This window comes from Marmota marmota, unplaced genomic scaffold, assembly GCF_001458135.2.
Source record: "Marmota marmota marmota unplaced genomic scaffold, marMar, whole genome shotgun sequence".
NCBI classification, from domain to species: Eukaryota; Metazoa; Chordata; class Mammalia; order Rodentia; family Sciuridae; genus Marmota; species Marmota marmota.
Genome location: NW_025999853.1, coordinates 16,194,372 through 16,206,919, shown reverse-complemented (window position 1 = coordinate 16,206,919; position 12,548 = coordinate 16,194,372). Strand labels below are relative to the sequence as shown.

At 33.6% G+C, this 12,548-nt stretch overlaps 1 protein-coding gene and 1 pseudogene across 6 annotated transcripts in view; both read right to left on the bottom strand.

The window, feature by feature from the left end:
* Cep83 (centrosomal protein 83) overlaps window positions 1–12,548 on the bottom strand; it is a 123,016-nt gene that overhangs the window by 41,988 nt on the left and 68,480 nt on the right. For all 6 annotated transcript variants that reach the window (XR_007347880.1, XM_015482934.2, XM_048803911.1 and 3 more), the window contains 2 exons: window positions 8,415–8,666; window positions 6,290–6,421 (listed from right to left, as the gene is read on the bottom strand). Coding sequence is in view for 5 of the 6 variants with exons in the window: in XM_015482934.2 (XP_015338420.1) it covers window positions 6,290–6,421; window positions 8,415–8,666 (384 nt within the window). In the remaining variant the exon portion in view is untranslated. The remainder of the gene's footprint in view (window positions 1–6,289; window positions 6,422–8,414; window positions 8,667–12,548) is intronic.
* Window positions 1,909–2,008, bottom strand: LOC125618215 (annotated as a pseudogene).

Sequence of the window (12,548 nt, the reverse complement as noted above, 5' to 3'; positions counted from 1 at the left end):
GGTTGTAGCTCAACAGTAGAACACTTGCCTAGCATGTATGAGGCACTGGGTTCGATCCTTAGCATCACATAAAAATAAATAAATTTTAAAAAGTTATTGTGTCCATCTACAACTAAAAACATTTTTTTAAAGTATATTATGTAATCTTCTGGTATTAAAATGATGTTTTTTCTTACTGATTTCTAATTTCATTCTATTATAATCTGATAGAAATCAAGGCATTATCTCTTTTTTTTGTATTTACTAAATATGATCTATTTTAGAGAAAGTTCCACATGCTGCTGAGAAGTGGGTGAAATATTCTATAGATGTCTGTTTGGTCTATTTGAATAATGGTATTTTTTAATTCTGAAGAGTCTTAGTTTTTGTATGGATGATCTAACTAATGGTAAGAGAAGTGTGGTAAAATCACCCAGCATTATTGTATTGCAGTCTATTTGATTCTTTATATCGAGAACAGTTTGTTTTATGTACGTAGGTCCATTGATGTTTGGGGCCCAAATATTTACAACCATTTTATCTTATTGTTGGATGATTCCATTAACCAGCATACAGTGCCCTTCTTTTGTCTCTTCTGATTAATACTGGCTTAAAATCTACTTTGTCTTATATGAGAGTAGCTAATTCAGTTGGCTTTTGGTCTCCAATTTCATGGTCTATCCTTTTCCATCCTCTCCCTTCTGCCAATGGATGTCTTTGCATGTTAAGTTGAATCTCTTGTAAACAATATATTGTCGGGTCTTCTTTTTTTAATCCATTTTGCCAAGGTATGTCTTTTGATAGGAGAATTTAGACCATTTACATTCAGTATTATTACAGAGAAGATTTTTATTTCCTGCCATTTTATTTTTTAATGCTTAATTCAGACTTGATTCTCCTTTGACTATTCTAATGAGATTCATCCCTATGCTCACTCTCGTTTTTATTCCTCATTTATTCTTCATCAAATAGTTCATTGAGTTTGTTGTATAGTGAAGCTTTAGTGATTATAAATTCTTTTGGATTCTGCTTGTCCTGGAAGGTTTTTATTTCACTTCGATTCTGAAGGACAGTTTTGCTGGATATGGTAATCTTTATTGACACCTGTTTTCTTTTATGACTTCATATATACTATTCCAAGTTGTCCTGGCTTTTAGGATCTGGGCTGAGAAATTGACTGAAATCCTATTTGGCTTACTAATAATGTGACCTGCTGATTTTCTCTTGTGGCTTTAAAAATTCTTATTCTGTAACAGGAATTTTAATTATAATGTTTCTTAGGATCTTTTTTGGTCTTGCTTATTTGGGGTCCTAAATGTCTCTTATATTTGAATTTCCATCTCATTACTAAGGTCTGGAAATTTCTCCGATATTATTTCATTGAATAGGTTGTGCATTCCTTTAGTTTGCACTTCAGTGTCTTTGTCTACATCAATGATTCTTAGATTTGGTCTCTGAACATTACTCCAGATTTCTTGAATATTCTGGTCATAGTCTCTTAACTTTTTCTTTCTTTTTTTTCTTTTTTTTAGTAAGGGGGATTGAACGCAGAGGCACACAACCACTGAGCCACATCCCCAGCCCTTTTATATATTTTATTTAGAGACAGAGTCTCACTGAGTTGCTCAGCACCTCACTAAGTTGCTAAATCTGGCTTTTAACTCTTGATCCTCCTGTCTCAACCTCCCGAGCTACCGGAACTACAGGAGTGACCCACCATGCCCAGCAACATCTTTCTTTATTTTCAAGATAATATATTTTGTCTCTAAGGCCTGAAAATCTGTTTTCAAAGCCATTTAATCTATTGGTGATGCTTTCCACTGAAGTTATCAATTCTTTAATTTTCAAAATTTGTTTGGTTCTTTTTCAGAATCTCTATGTTGAAATATCTTTCACTTCCTGTATTTTCTAAGTTCATTGTTACATCTTTAAAATATGGAACACTTTAGAATTTGTGTGTCCTCCTTGTGCAGGGGCCATGATAATCTCTGCAGCATTCCAATTTTAGTACATGCACGGATAAGTGAGCACACACATTGACCACTTTTAAGTGAAGGTAAAATGGCTACCTATGCTGATATCAGTTTTACATTTTTAAATCTCAGATTTGAAGCTCTTTTCTATTAAAAGCAAGTCTCATAATTACATGAAAGCAGTTAATTATATTTATTCTAATATTTAAAGACACTGTGATTGGGTCTTACTATATTATAATTTTCATGGACAATTTAAGTTATAAATGCTTAAAAATTTAAAAAAATACAATTACCATGAATATACAATCACTGTGACAAATGTGATTATAACATGCTATTATATACTAACTGTAAAAAAAATTATATACTAACTGTAAAAAATGACACAGCAGTTCATTATAAACCACATAAAAGCTACCTTTAATATGAGGTGGAAAATTAGAGCCATCTTATTTCATAGAGCGTTAGTTCATTTCATGGTAACTTCAGGAAGAATTATGAAATAAACACCTATTTCTTATTCATTTCACCCTGAGATTTGCTGAAATAAGAAAACATTCTCAACTAAACTTATTGAAACTGAAAGAACATTGGACAGGATATCAAGCAATAGGTTTGAGTTAACTTGGCTAATAAGCATGACCATAGGATGGTTCCCTTAAAACTATCTTATTGAAGTTCCAAGATCAAAAACCTAATGAGATAACTAGATGCATTTACTTCACTGAATGTGAAATATCTTTAAGGTCATCATTTTCAGGCCATGTATGTTAACACCTTTTAATCCAAGACACTGACATAATTCTGTTTTAAAACCTAACATTTACAAATTTGAATAACTTTGACAAACACACCCCAGGTGTTCTTTTGCATTGCAAACAACCATTTGCTACAAGTGCAAAATGTTGATGAAAATTTCAAGTTGCAAAGAAAACTGTGATAGTCATGTTTGAAATATTATTTTAAAATTTATTCTTCCATGGAATCGTTTTACATAAAATTTCAAAGGAAACTTACTTTGTCTAAATTTGAAGGATGTATTTAAAACTCCATTTATATGCAAAATAATGCAAATGTACTTTTAAAGACAGGCAACTCTTAGCAATATGTGTTAATAAACAAGCACAGCAAAATAAATAATACTATACTAAAACTGCTGTTCTTCCTTCAACAAAGAAGGAGCAATCATCTATGCTCTTAACTCTATAATGAAAGAGCCATAGAGGAGGGTATATATACAGAAAAGAGAAGACAACCAGGGTCAGCACACAGGTGAGCCAGCAAGCTCAGGTAAAACGTGCTGCAAGAAAAGTGACCCAAAAGAGTTAGAAGCTACAGTAGAAGTCCAGCATATCTAACATCCTGTTGCTACACACACATATAGTTCTGGTGATTCCAGCAGTCCAGTCTGGCTCCTTAGGTCCAGAATGATATGTAGCAAATACTGGATACTCAATATTATTTTACAAAATTGAAAATAATTTATATAGAAATTGAAAGAAAACTTGAGACAAATCCAAATAATCTAAATTTACTTCTCTGTGTGTTACCCCTATTTTTGTATGTACTCTATTATTGTAGGCATTCAGGATATATCTGCTGAATGTATGAAGTCCACTTATAGTTAACCAGAAAGAAATCAAATTTATTTTCTAGTAGGATCTACACAATCACAATAAGCTAGAAGGATTCTTAAGGATCAGCAGAAATAATGCTTCATTTCACCTATGAGGAAATTGGATCCCAAATGATACCAAATAACTTGCCTAAAGTTACACAAAGTTATTGATAGAGGAACAGAACTAGCCCACGGGCTCAGAATTCTATATTCTTCACGGTATTTTCTTATTTAAGGATATCACTAATACACAATCATTGATAGTAACATGTTTATCACCATGTACTATTTATTGCATTGAATATTATCTTTAATTTTCACAATAATCCAGTAAGAAACAGTTATTATCCCATTTAAAAGTTAAGCAAACTGGAGGGGCTGGGCTTGTGGCTCAGTGGTAGAGTTTTCATTTAACATTCATGAAGCACTGGGATCGATCTTCAGCACCACATAAAAATAAAATAAAGATTTAGTGTCCACCTAAAAAACTAAAAAAATAAATGTTTTTTTTAAAAGTTAAGCAAATTGGAAAGTTAGTATATAAAGTACATGAGTCAGGATTCAAAATCACATTTCATTTGATTCAAAGCCCATGAACTTTTCCACTGAACTTTATTATCTGCTCCAAAATGATAGTAAATTTCAAACTATAATCTAGAAGACTATACTTGAAATTAAAATATTTAGACAAGTAAAAATCTTATTTGCATAATTTTCACTTGTTTTTTGTAGTGTCAGCTATAATCTAATAATTTAAATGAAATACTGGCTATAAAACTACTTTGTAAACTGTACAGAGATTCACCAAAAAGTAGAAGAGTCAGTCATTAGACACATAATCTGCAAGTGAAGAAGTGTATATGTTTATCATGGGAAAAACTGTGTAGATTATCTCCCAAGGGTGGCATCCAATCCATCTAAAATTACAATTTTAGCCCTTCAGGCACAGAAATCGAAATCTGTCAGCACATTTTTAAAAAACAAAACAAAGAAATCCCAAAACTGCTTAAGTTAGACTTACATTAATAAAGCACATAAAGAGTAATATATAAAACGAGAATGCCAGTTTATAAGAAAGTATAATAGCAACTAGAATACTCAAGTCTGAAGAACTAAGACATTCTCAGTAGACAAAATAATATGGGAAGTCAAATAACAGCCAAAAGGTTGCTTGGTGATAAGAACAAAAAGATCGAGATGAATGGACTATTTCATGGCCGCAGGTTAAAACAGACTGTTAATTCTTCTTAATCTTTTCAATGGGACCAGAATACTTAAAATCAGCTGACTAAAACTCTTTATTTCAGTTACATACACTTCCCTTGAATCTACTCAAGAGATTCGTTGGCCAATTTATAATGAAAACATTATTCCTTTAAATTTATACATGTTTATCAGGCTACACAGCGTGCCTTTTAGTTGATAAAGCTATTTTGTTTTTTAAGGTGACTTTATGTAACTCTGTCCTTACAGAAAATACAATGATTTCACTGACTGAGAAACCAATCTTATTTCCAAGTTCTTAGAAATAAACCAACAGTTAATAATAACCATTAATAATTCAGAGACTATTTGCTAGATCTTAGGCTAAGTGTTTTATTCATAATATTTCATTTAATTTTTGCCACAACTTTTTTATGGTAGGTACTCCATTTTAAAGAAAAATACTCAAGTTTCAGAGAGAAAGTAGCAGAAGAGATTTAAAAAACAGTAAATATGTCATATGGTATTAAGAACTATGAATAAAAAATAAAGCAAGTTAGGAAGATGAGAGAATAAGTCGGGGTGGGGGAAGGAAGATACATTTGTTTTACAAAGTAAATATGAGAAAAGATTCTCAAGTGACTTCTGAAAAAGAAGAAGAAGAAAGTATGTAGATATGTGAGGTGAGACTATGTCAGGCACATAAGCATGAGGGCCCTGAGTAGAAGTGAGCATCTTCAAAGAACAGCATGAAGGCCAGTGAGGCAGAAGTAAAGTAAACAGGGAAGAAAATGGATGCTGATGGCTGTGGAAAAAGAGTGCAGGAGCCAGATCACACAAAGATCTGCATGGGTAGCAAGAGAGCAATTAGGAAGCTAGCATAAAAACTGAGCATAGGGCAATTCATGGTTTGGACTAGAGTAATCACAGTAGAGGTTTAAGAACTGGTCAGATTCTGTATGAAGGTAGAATGACAGGATAAAAATCGTTTCAACATATAAACATCTAAACACAAAATTTCTTTGTAATTGTGCAGCAAAAAGCTTAATGAAATAGAAGCATAAGATGACTTACATCTTAGGTCAATGGTATGATGAAAAAAAGATTAAAATATAGAGAAAAAACATTATTTACATACATTATTGACATTATTTAATACATTAACATACAGAGAACAAACAAAATTATTACAAACAAAATTTCTAGCAGGCTCAGTGGTACACACTGTAAGCCCAGTTAAAACTGAGAGGTTGAAGAAGGAGAATCACAAATTCAAGGCCACCATGAGCAACTTAGCAAGACCCTGTCTCAAAATTTAAAAAAACAAATAAATAAATAAGGGATGGGAGGATAAAGCTCAGTGGTAGAACATTTGCCTGGCATGCATGGGGCCCTAAGTTCAACCCCCAATATAGAAAAAAGCAAACAAACAAACAAACAAACAAGGAAACTCTAAATCATTATATAGTCTCAGACATTCTAAAGAGTGAAACAAAAACAAAAGCCAACTTACCTTACTGGTCAATGTATTTATTTCTCGGTCAGCTTTATGCAATTTACTGGATAAAAAAGTATTTTGTTCATTACTTGATTGTAGCTCTTTTTCCAAACGTTCAGCCTGTAGCTTAGCTGACTGTTTTTCAGCCTTTCATTAAAACAAAATATTTTAAAATTGTCCACAATGTTTAGCATATCAAAATGAGATAATCATTATTTACAATTCATGTATAATCATACAAAAAAATTGTTCAAAACCTCAACTGTAACATGTTCCAAAGTAACAAGAGTTTTCTCAAATTGGTAGAAGTGAAATAAAAGGTTTTGCTTCAGGAAATAAGCAACAAAAATATAAAGTATAAAAAGGTATAAACTTCCTTCAGGAGAGAAAGTACTTATGGCACTCATTTGATACCCATTTACTCTGAAAGCTGACATAATTTACAAACATTTGGGGGTGGGGGTTCAAGACCAAAGTGGTTATGAAAAAAGCATATTAAAAGGTAGAAGAAAAAGCTCACTGACAGCAGTAAGATGTGAAAATTCAAAATTCAAAATCAACAGTTTTTTTTTTTTTAAAGAGAAGAAGGGACAAGTAGTAAAATCCTCAGCTAATCTGAAACTTTTGAGGCATGAGCAAAAAAGTTCTTGACCTCATCACATAATTCTTGAAGTTTATAAGTTGGCAAAATTCTTCTTGTTAAATACTTAAAGTTCTCTCTTATTAGGGAAGGAAAACTAAAAGGTTTTAAAATTATTTCTGTTCAAAAAAATAAAAATGTTTGGTATTTAAAGGATAAGCGTTGGTCTTAAAACATCTCATTTCATAGGTGTGCTAAATATGATAAAGATTGTGGTCAACAAATAATTCAGAAAAAAGTTTTCTTCAAATACAAAATGATACGTTCTGGTTACAATGACAGCCAAGAAAGCTGAAGTAAGAAATGTTTATCATGTGCTCATTTTCATTTCACCTGACAAATAAAATTAAACACAGGTTCTTCTGAAAATGTCACCAAAGAATCCATCTTTTGTCATCATTCAACTTGCTCTGAAAATACTCATTTCATTGATGACCTTGATGAAAAGATTCATACTGGGACCATCTACTACATTCAAATGCAATTGTCCTACTTAATTCTGTCACTGTGTAAATATGTTAAAGAAGAAGAATGGCAACATAAATAATTTCACTCTGAACTGCCTCATGTCTAAGTCCAATAATACTGATAGCCTTAATTCAGGAGACCAGCAAATACTGACAGAGGCTTTATCCAAAAACCAAAAGTGACTTCTAAATATAACAATGTACTCCTTGTAACAGCTTGCTGGCTGTTGGGGGGAGAGGGTGGGGTCAGGGGAATCACCATTTTCGATTTAGATATTGGATTTTTAACTGCAAACTAGGTATCTGATAATTTCCCTCCAACCCAAATCATTTCACAACTATTCCAAAGGGGAGGAACACTGGGACTGTACAAGTTATATCAAAATGTTAAATTATATCTTTGCTACACTTCCGGCATCTAATACTAGGAGAAGTAAGAGTGTCTGAATATGATGGAAACCAAGAGTTTTCATAAGGTAATACCTCCAAAAGTACCAAATGACTGCCAACACTTCTTTCTCTAATGAACTAAGAAATAATTTAGTAAAGGCTTATATATATTAGTAGACAAGTTAAATTTTATTACTCTGGCCAGAGCTGTCTTAAGATATGCAAGTATGGTATTCTGCTCGAATAAGAATTATGATCTTAAGATTTCAAATTCCAGGGTAAGGAATTTATAAACTCAAAAGAAATTTTTCTTTCTGGTTTGAGATGATTTTAGCCTTGAGAAAGTTGAATAAATTTGGGGAGACTTTGCATATTCTATTCTGTGGCATTATAAGAGTTATGTCATTTCAAATAGGTGTTATACTCCCCAAGAATAAATATCCCTTTGTAAATGTGGCAGCACAGCTATTGCTTATGAATCAATAGCTTTATTCTTTACAGAAAGAACACATACTCTTGGGATTCCACAAATGCGTCAGCATTAGACTGGTGAGCACACATTTATGCTGTAAAACTCAAAGGCTTGTCAACTGCACTTTTAAAAACTATGCCATACTCTACCGGGAAGCAATTAAAACCTTACCTCCAGAGACCTAACTGTAGCCTGCATCTCAGCCAACTGTCGCACCTGTATTCTTTGGACATTTTCTATCTGAGCACCAGAATTCTCTTTTTCAGCCCTTAATTCTGCTACTTCAGCCTCTAAACCTTTTAATTTCTGAGACAAATGGACTTTTTCTCGTACAAGTTGCTCCATTCGTTTGGTGTCTCTTGTAAGATCAACGCTAAACAGCTGGTTATGTAGTTCTTCTTTATCTTTCTCCAGTCTTGCAATCTAATAATAATTTGAAAGAAAGCATACAAGCTTAAATTATTGAATTTTCAGTCATGAACATGCTTTATAAGGCAGTAAATTAAAATTAAAAACTGCACAATGTGAAACTCAGGTGGAGAAATGAAGTTAAAAGAAAAAAAACCTAAAATGTCACGTTCTTCATTCTGTACTCAGCATGACTCAAATTTGAGGGCAAGGACTTTGTCCTATTTTTCCTCTTTCCTCCCAGGATGCTAGTATAGGGCTTAATCAGTTGCTGACTAAAATTCAAAATTATAAATAATACTACTTTATAATTATTGAAAACATGTCAAGTGTTTTAAAAGTCACATGATAGGGGTTTGTGCACTGACTATTCCTAAGGTTCAAGACAGTAATTCTTAGGTTATGTCAATATTAGTACAATTAATTCACACAAAAGCTGCTTTCTGTATAAATAAATACAAATGTGATCAATGAAAGTTTTAAAATAATAGTTGAGAGTTTATTTAAATCCTAGTTGTAATGATGGCTTACTTCTTAATTCTGTTACTCCAGGATATGAATTAAAGTCACATAAGAACTTGTAGAGCAGACATAATAGTGATCTTGTCACTCAACAATTGCTAGACCCCTTGGGTCTACAAATCAGTGGATTTTAAGTGGCTTCTTAATGTCTGACATTTTAGAGCCTCCTCATCTCTGGAGATCAAGGACCAAGCAATCAGGATAGAACACATTCTTTCCATTTCGTGATCTCTCCAACTATCTACATCTCAATCACCATCAAATCTCTGTTGTTAACCATCAGGGGTTTTGTTTGTTTTTGCAGCACTGAGGATCTAACCTAGATCCTATACATGGTAGGCAAATACTCTACTACTGAGCTACAACCCCAGCCCTATCAACTACTCTTTTCAGTTTCTTTTCATATACTGGGTTGCCTCATATGATTCAACATGAGCAGAGAACTCAGCTGTTTTTAAAAAAAAAAAAAATGTAATCTGCTGCTCTAAACAAGTCTAGAGGACCAGGGATTTAGCTCAGTTGACAAAGTGCTTGCCTTGCATGCACAAGGCCATGGGTTCAATCCTCAGCACCACCAAAACAAAACAAAACAAGACCAGAGGCTATTTGTAGCCAGGATGAACTGTGAAGGCTCACTCTAAGCCAAAAGGACCCTAAAGGAATACTCTAGGATCTAGGCAAAAATGGTCCAAGACAACTAATTGGTTGCTTACAGAGTTATCAATGTGTCTAAGAAGTAAGAGATCTCCATCCCAAGGACTGGATCTTCATCTGCAAAATGACAACTCTTAAGACAACTACAGACAACTCTTAAGATCCTTTTTAGTTTTACCTTGTAGTGACTGCAAGTTTAATTTGGGACATGCTGAATTAAAAGATGTTGAGGGAAAATAAAGGTAGAGCTATATCCAGTAGGCAGATGTTTTGTTTGGTTTTCCCAGAAAATAAAATTTTACCTAGTACCTGTAGCATTCAGAGCTAACCCCTCAAAAACCAACTCATTAGTGTTTCTCTCTTATTTTTCTTCCCATGCTTTAAATTCAAAATTATAAATAATACCACTTTATAATTATTGAAAACATGTCAACATGTAACCATTACCCTCAGGGTTTGGTCCTTGACTATTTTTTTCCTCCATTTTTTTCTTCAGATAGCTGTGTGACTATGCAAGTCATATTTTTATTCTGTTCTCAGTTTAAATGAAGGGCTTGGGCTGGATGATCTTTAAAATGCTATTTAGCTTTTGCATGGGGTAACTCAAACACAAGGGTTTTTTTGTTTTGTTTGGCTATGCTGGAGGATGAACCCAGGGCCTTATGCACATCGGTGAATGCTCTCTATCTTTGAGCTACAAACCCAGCTCCAAATACAGTATATGCTATTATTAGAGGTATGTCAGCTCATTTAGATTAGGAATTAAATATAACCTAGATTCAGGCAATGGTGCCCCTTAACTGATCAACCACAAAATTAAGCACTCTACAATAAAATCAATAGTAACACTAATTTTTCTTGTAGCCCTTATTTTAGAAATAGGATCACAAAGTTAAAGTTCTCAACCAGCACACATCCTACATTGTTTTCTCCACAAGTTTTGAGTGTCATAGCTGAAGTGACTGGTGCAGCAGTAAGACTAGAAGACAGCTAGATAATGGCAGAGTTGTGATTAGATTCCACATTTATAATTCCCAAAATGGAATTCACTATCAAATCACTCTTAACCAAAACTGGTGATCACTGCCTTCTAACTGCTGTATTTACTTATTCATTCACATGATAAATATTTACTGAGTCTTAGTATGTACCAGACACTGTTTTAGCTAATAAGGATACAACCTAGCAGAAAAGCAAACACAAAACCTCTGCACTGGCAGAACCTATTCTATTAAATCACTGCCATGACACCAATCTGTGTCATCATCTCACTACAGATCTTGGACACATCCTCACCTCTTTCCTTTGCTTCCACTCTTAATCAGATTCATGTCATTTTCCTTGATGCCATCTATTTGTTGTGCTCTCAAATCTTTCTCTAAATTTCCAAAAGGCTTTCTCTGAATTTCTCTTCTATGATATTTATCCAAATCTGCCTATGTTGCAGTTGCCTACATTCCTTTACTTGTAACAACTTGCTTGACAGATAAGACAATGTATCAACCAATTTTACTTTTCCAAAAGTTGTTTAAGTACAGGAAATGGATAGGAAGCGATCAGAAGCGATCAGAGAGAGACTAAAAAGAGTGGTTAGTTTCCTTTTCATAGGTTGGTAGCATCACTCTACTGCCCTGAGGCATACAGAGAGAACAGTAGTGCATCTAATTGCCGCATCTTTGTTTTTATTACCCTTATGATGTAGCACAGAGAAATGGATAAACATACAGGCTCTGGAATCAAACTGCCTAGCATTCTTTATCTTTCAGTATTTAAAATATAATAAATGCATATTGATATACTTTCTTCTGGCTTTTACTATTTCCAAAATGAAAATGTTAACATTCTTATATTTGTTCTACACAAAATATCTTCTCACCTCTGTTACTCTTTTAATTCAACCTTTTCTATTCAGATAAACAATAGGTTCACATGTAAGGAAATACTGAAGGTATTAGTGATCCCGTGTACCCTTCACTTAGTTTCCTCCAGTGGTAACATCTGTCTTCTTCTGTTTTCTAGAAAACATTGTGTAGAATTGGTTTTGGTTTTTCTTTCTTTTCTTTTTTTAAATATTTATTTAGTTGTAGATGAAGAAACAGTATGTTTATTTATTTTCACGTGGTGCTGAGGATCAAACCCATGCCTCACACATGCAAGGCAAGCACTTTACCACTGAGCTACAGCCCCATCCCCAGTTTTAGTTTTTCTTTAAACACTTAGCAGAATTATCCAACGAAATCATTCTTTCTGGGTCTGTTAGTTTACTTTTGTAGTACTGGGGACTGAACCAGGGACTTGCCCATGCTAGGAAAGTGCTCTACCACTCAGCTATATTCCCAGCCCTCTGGGAATTTTTAAAATTATAAATTCAAAGGAACTGGAGGTATACCTCATTAGAAAAGCCCACCCTTAGCATGCATAAGGCCCTGGCTTAGATTTCCCAGCACCCAAAATAAATAAATAAATAAGCACACACACGCACATAAATTTAATTACCTTAAACCAGTTATAGGCCTTTTTCAAATTACTTCTTACTGGGTACCAATTCATCTACATTATCAAATTTATATCAGTAAAATCATTTGTAGGATTATCTTATTCCTTTTAATGTCTGCAAGATCGTGAACGATACTATGTTTCATTCCTGACAGGGATAATTTGTATCTTGCCTTTTTGGGGGGGCAGTCTTCCTAGAGGTTTTTCTATTTTATTAATCTTTTT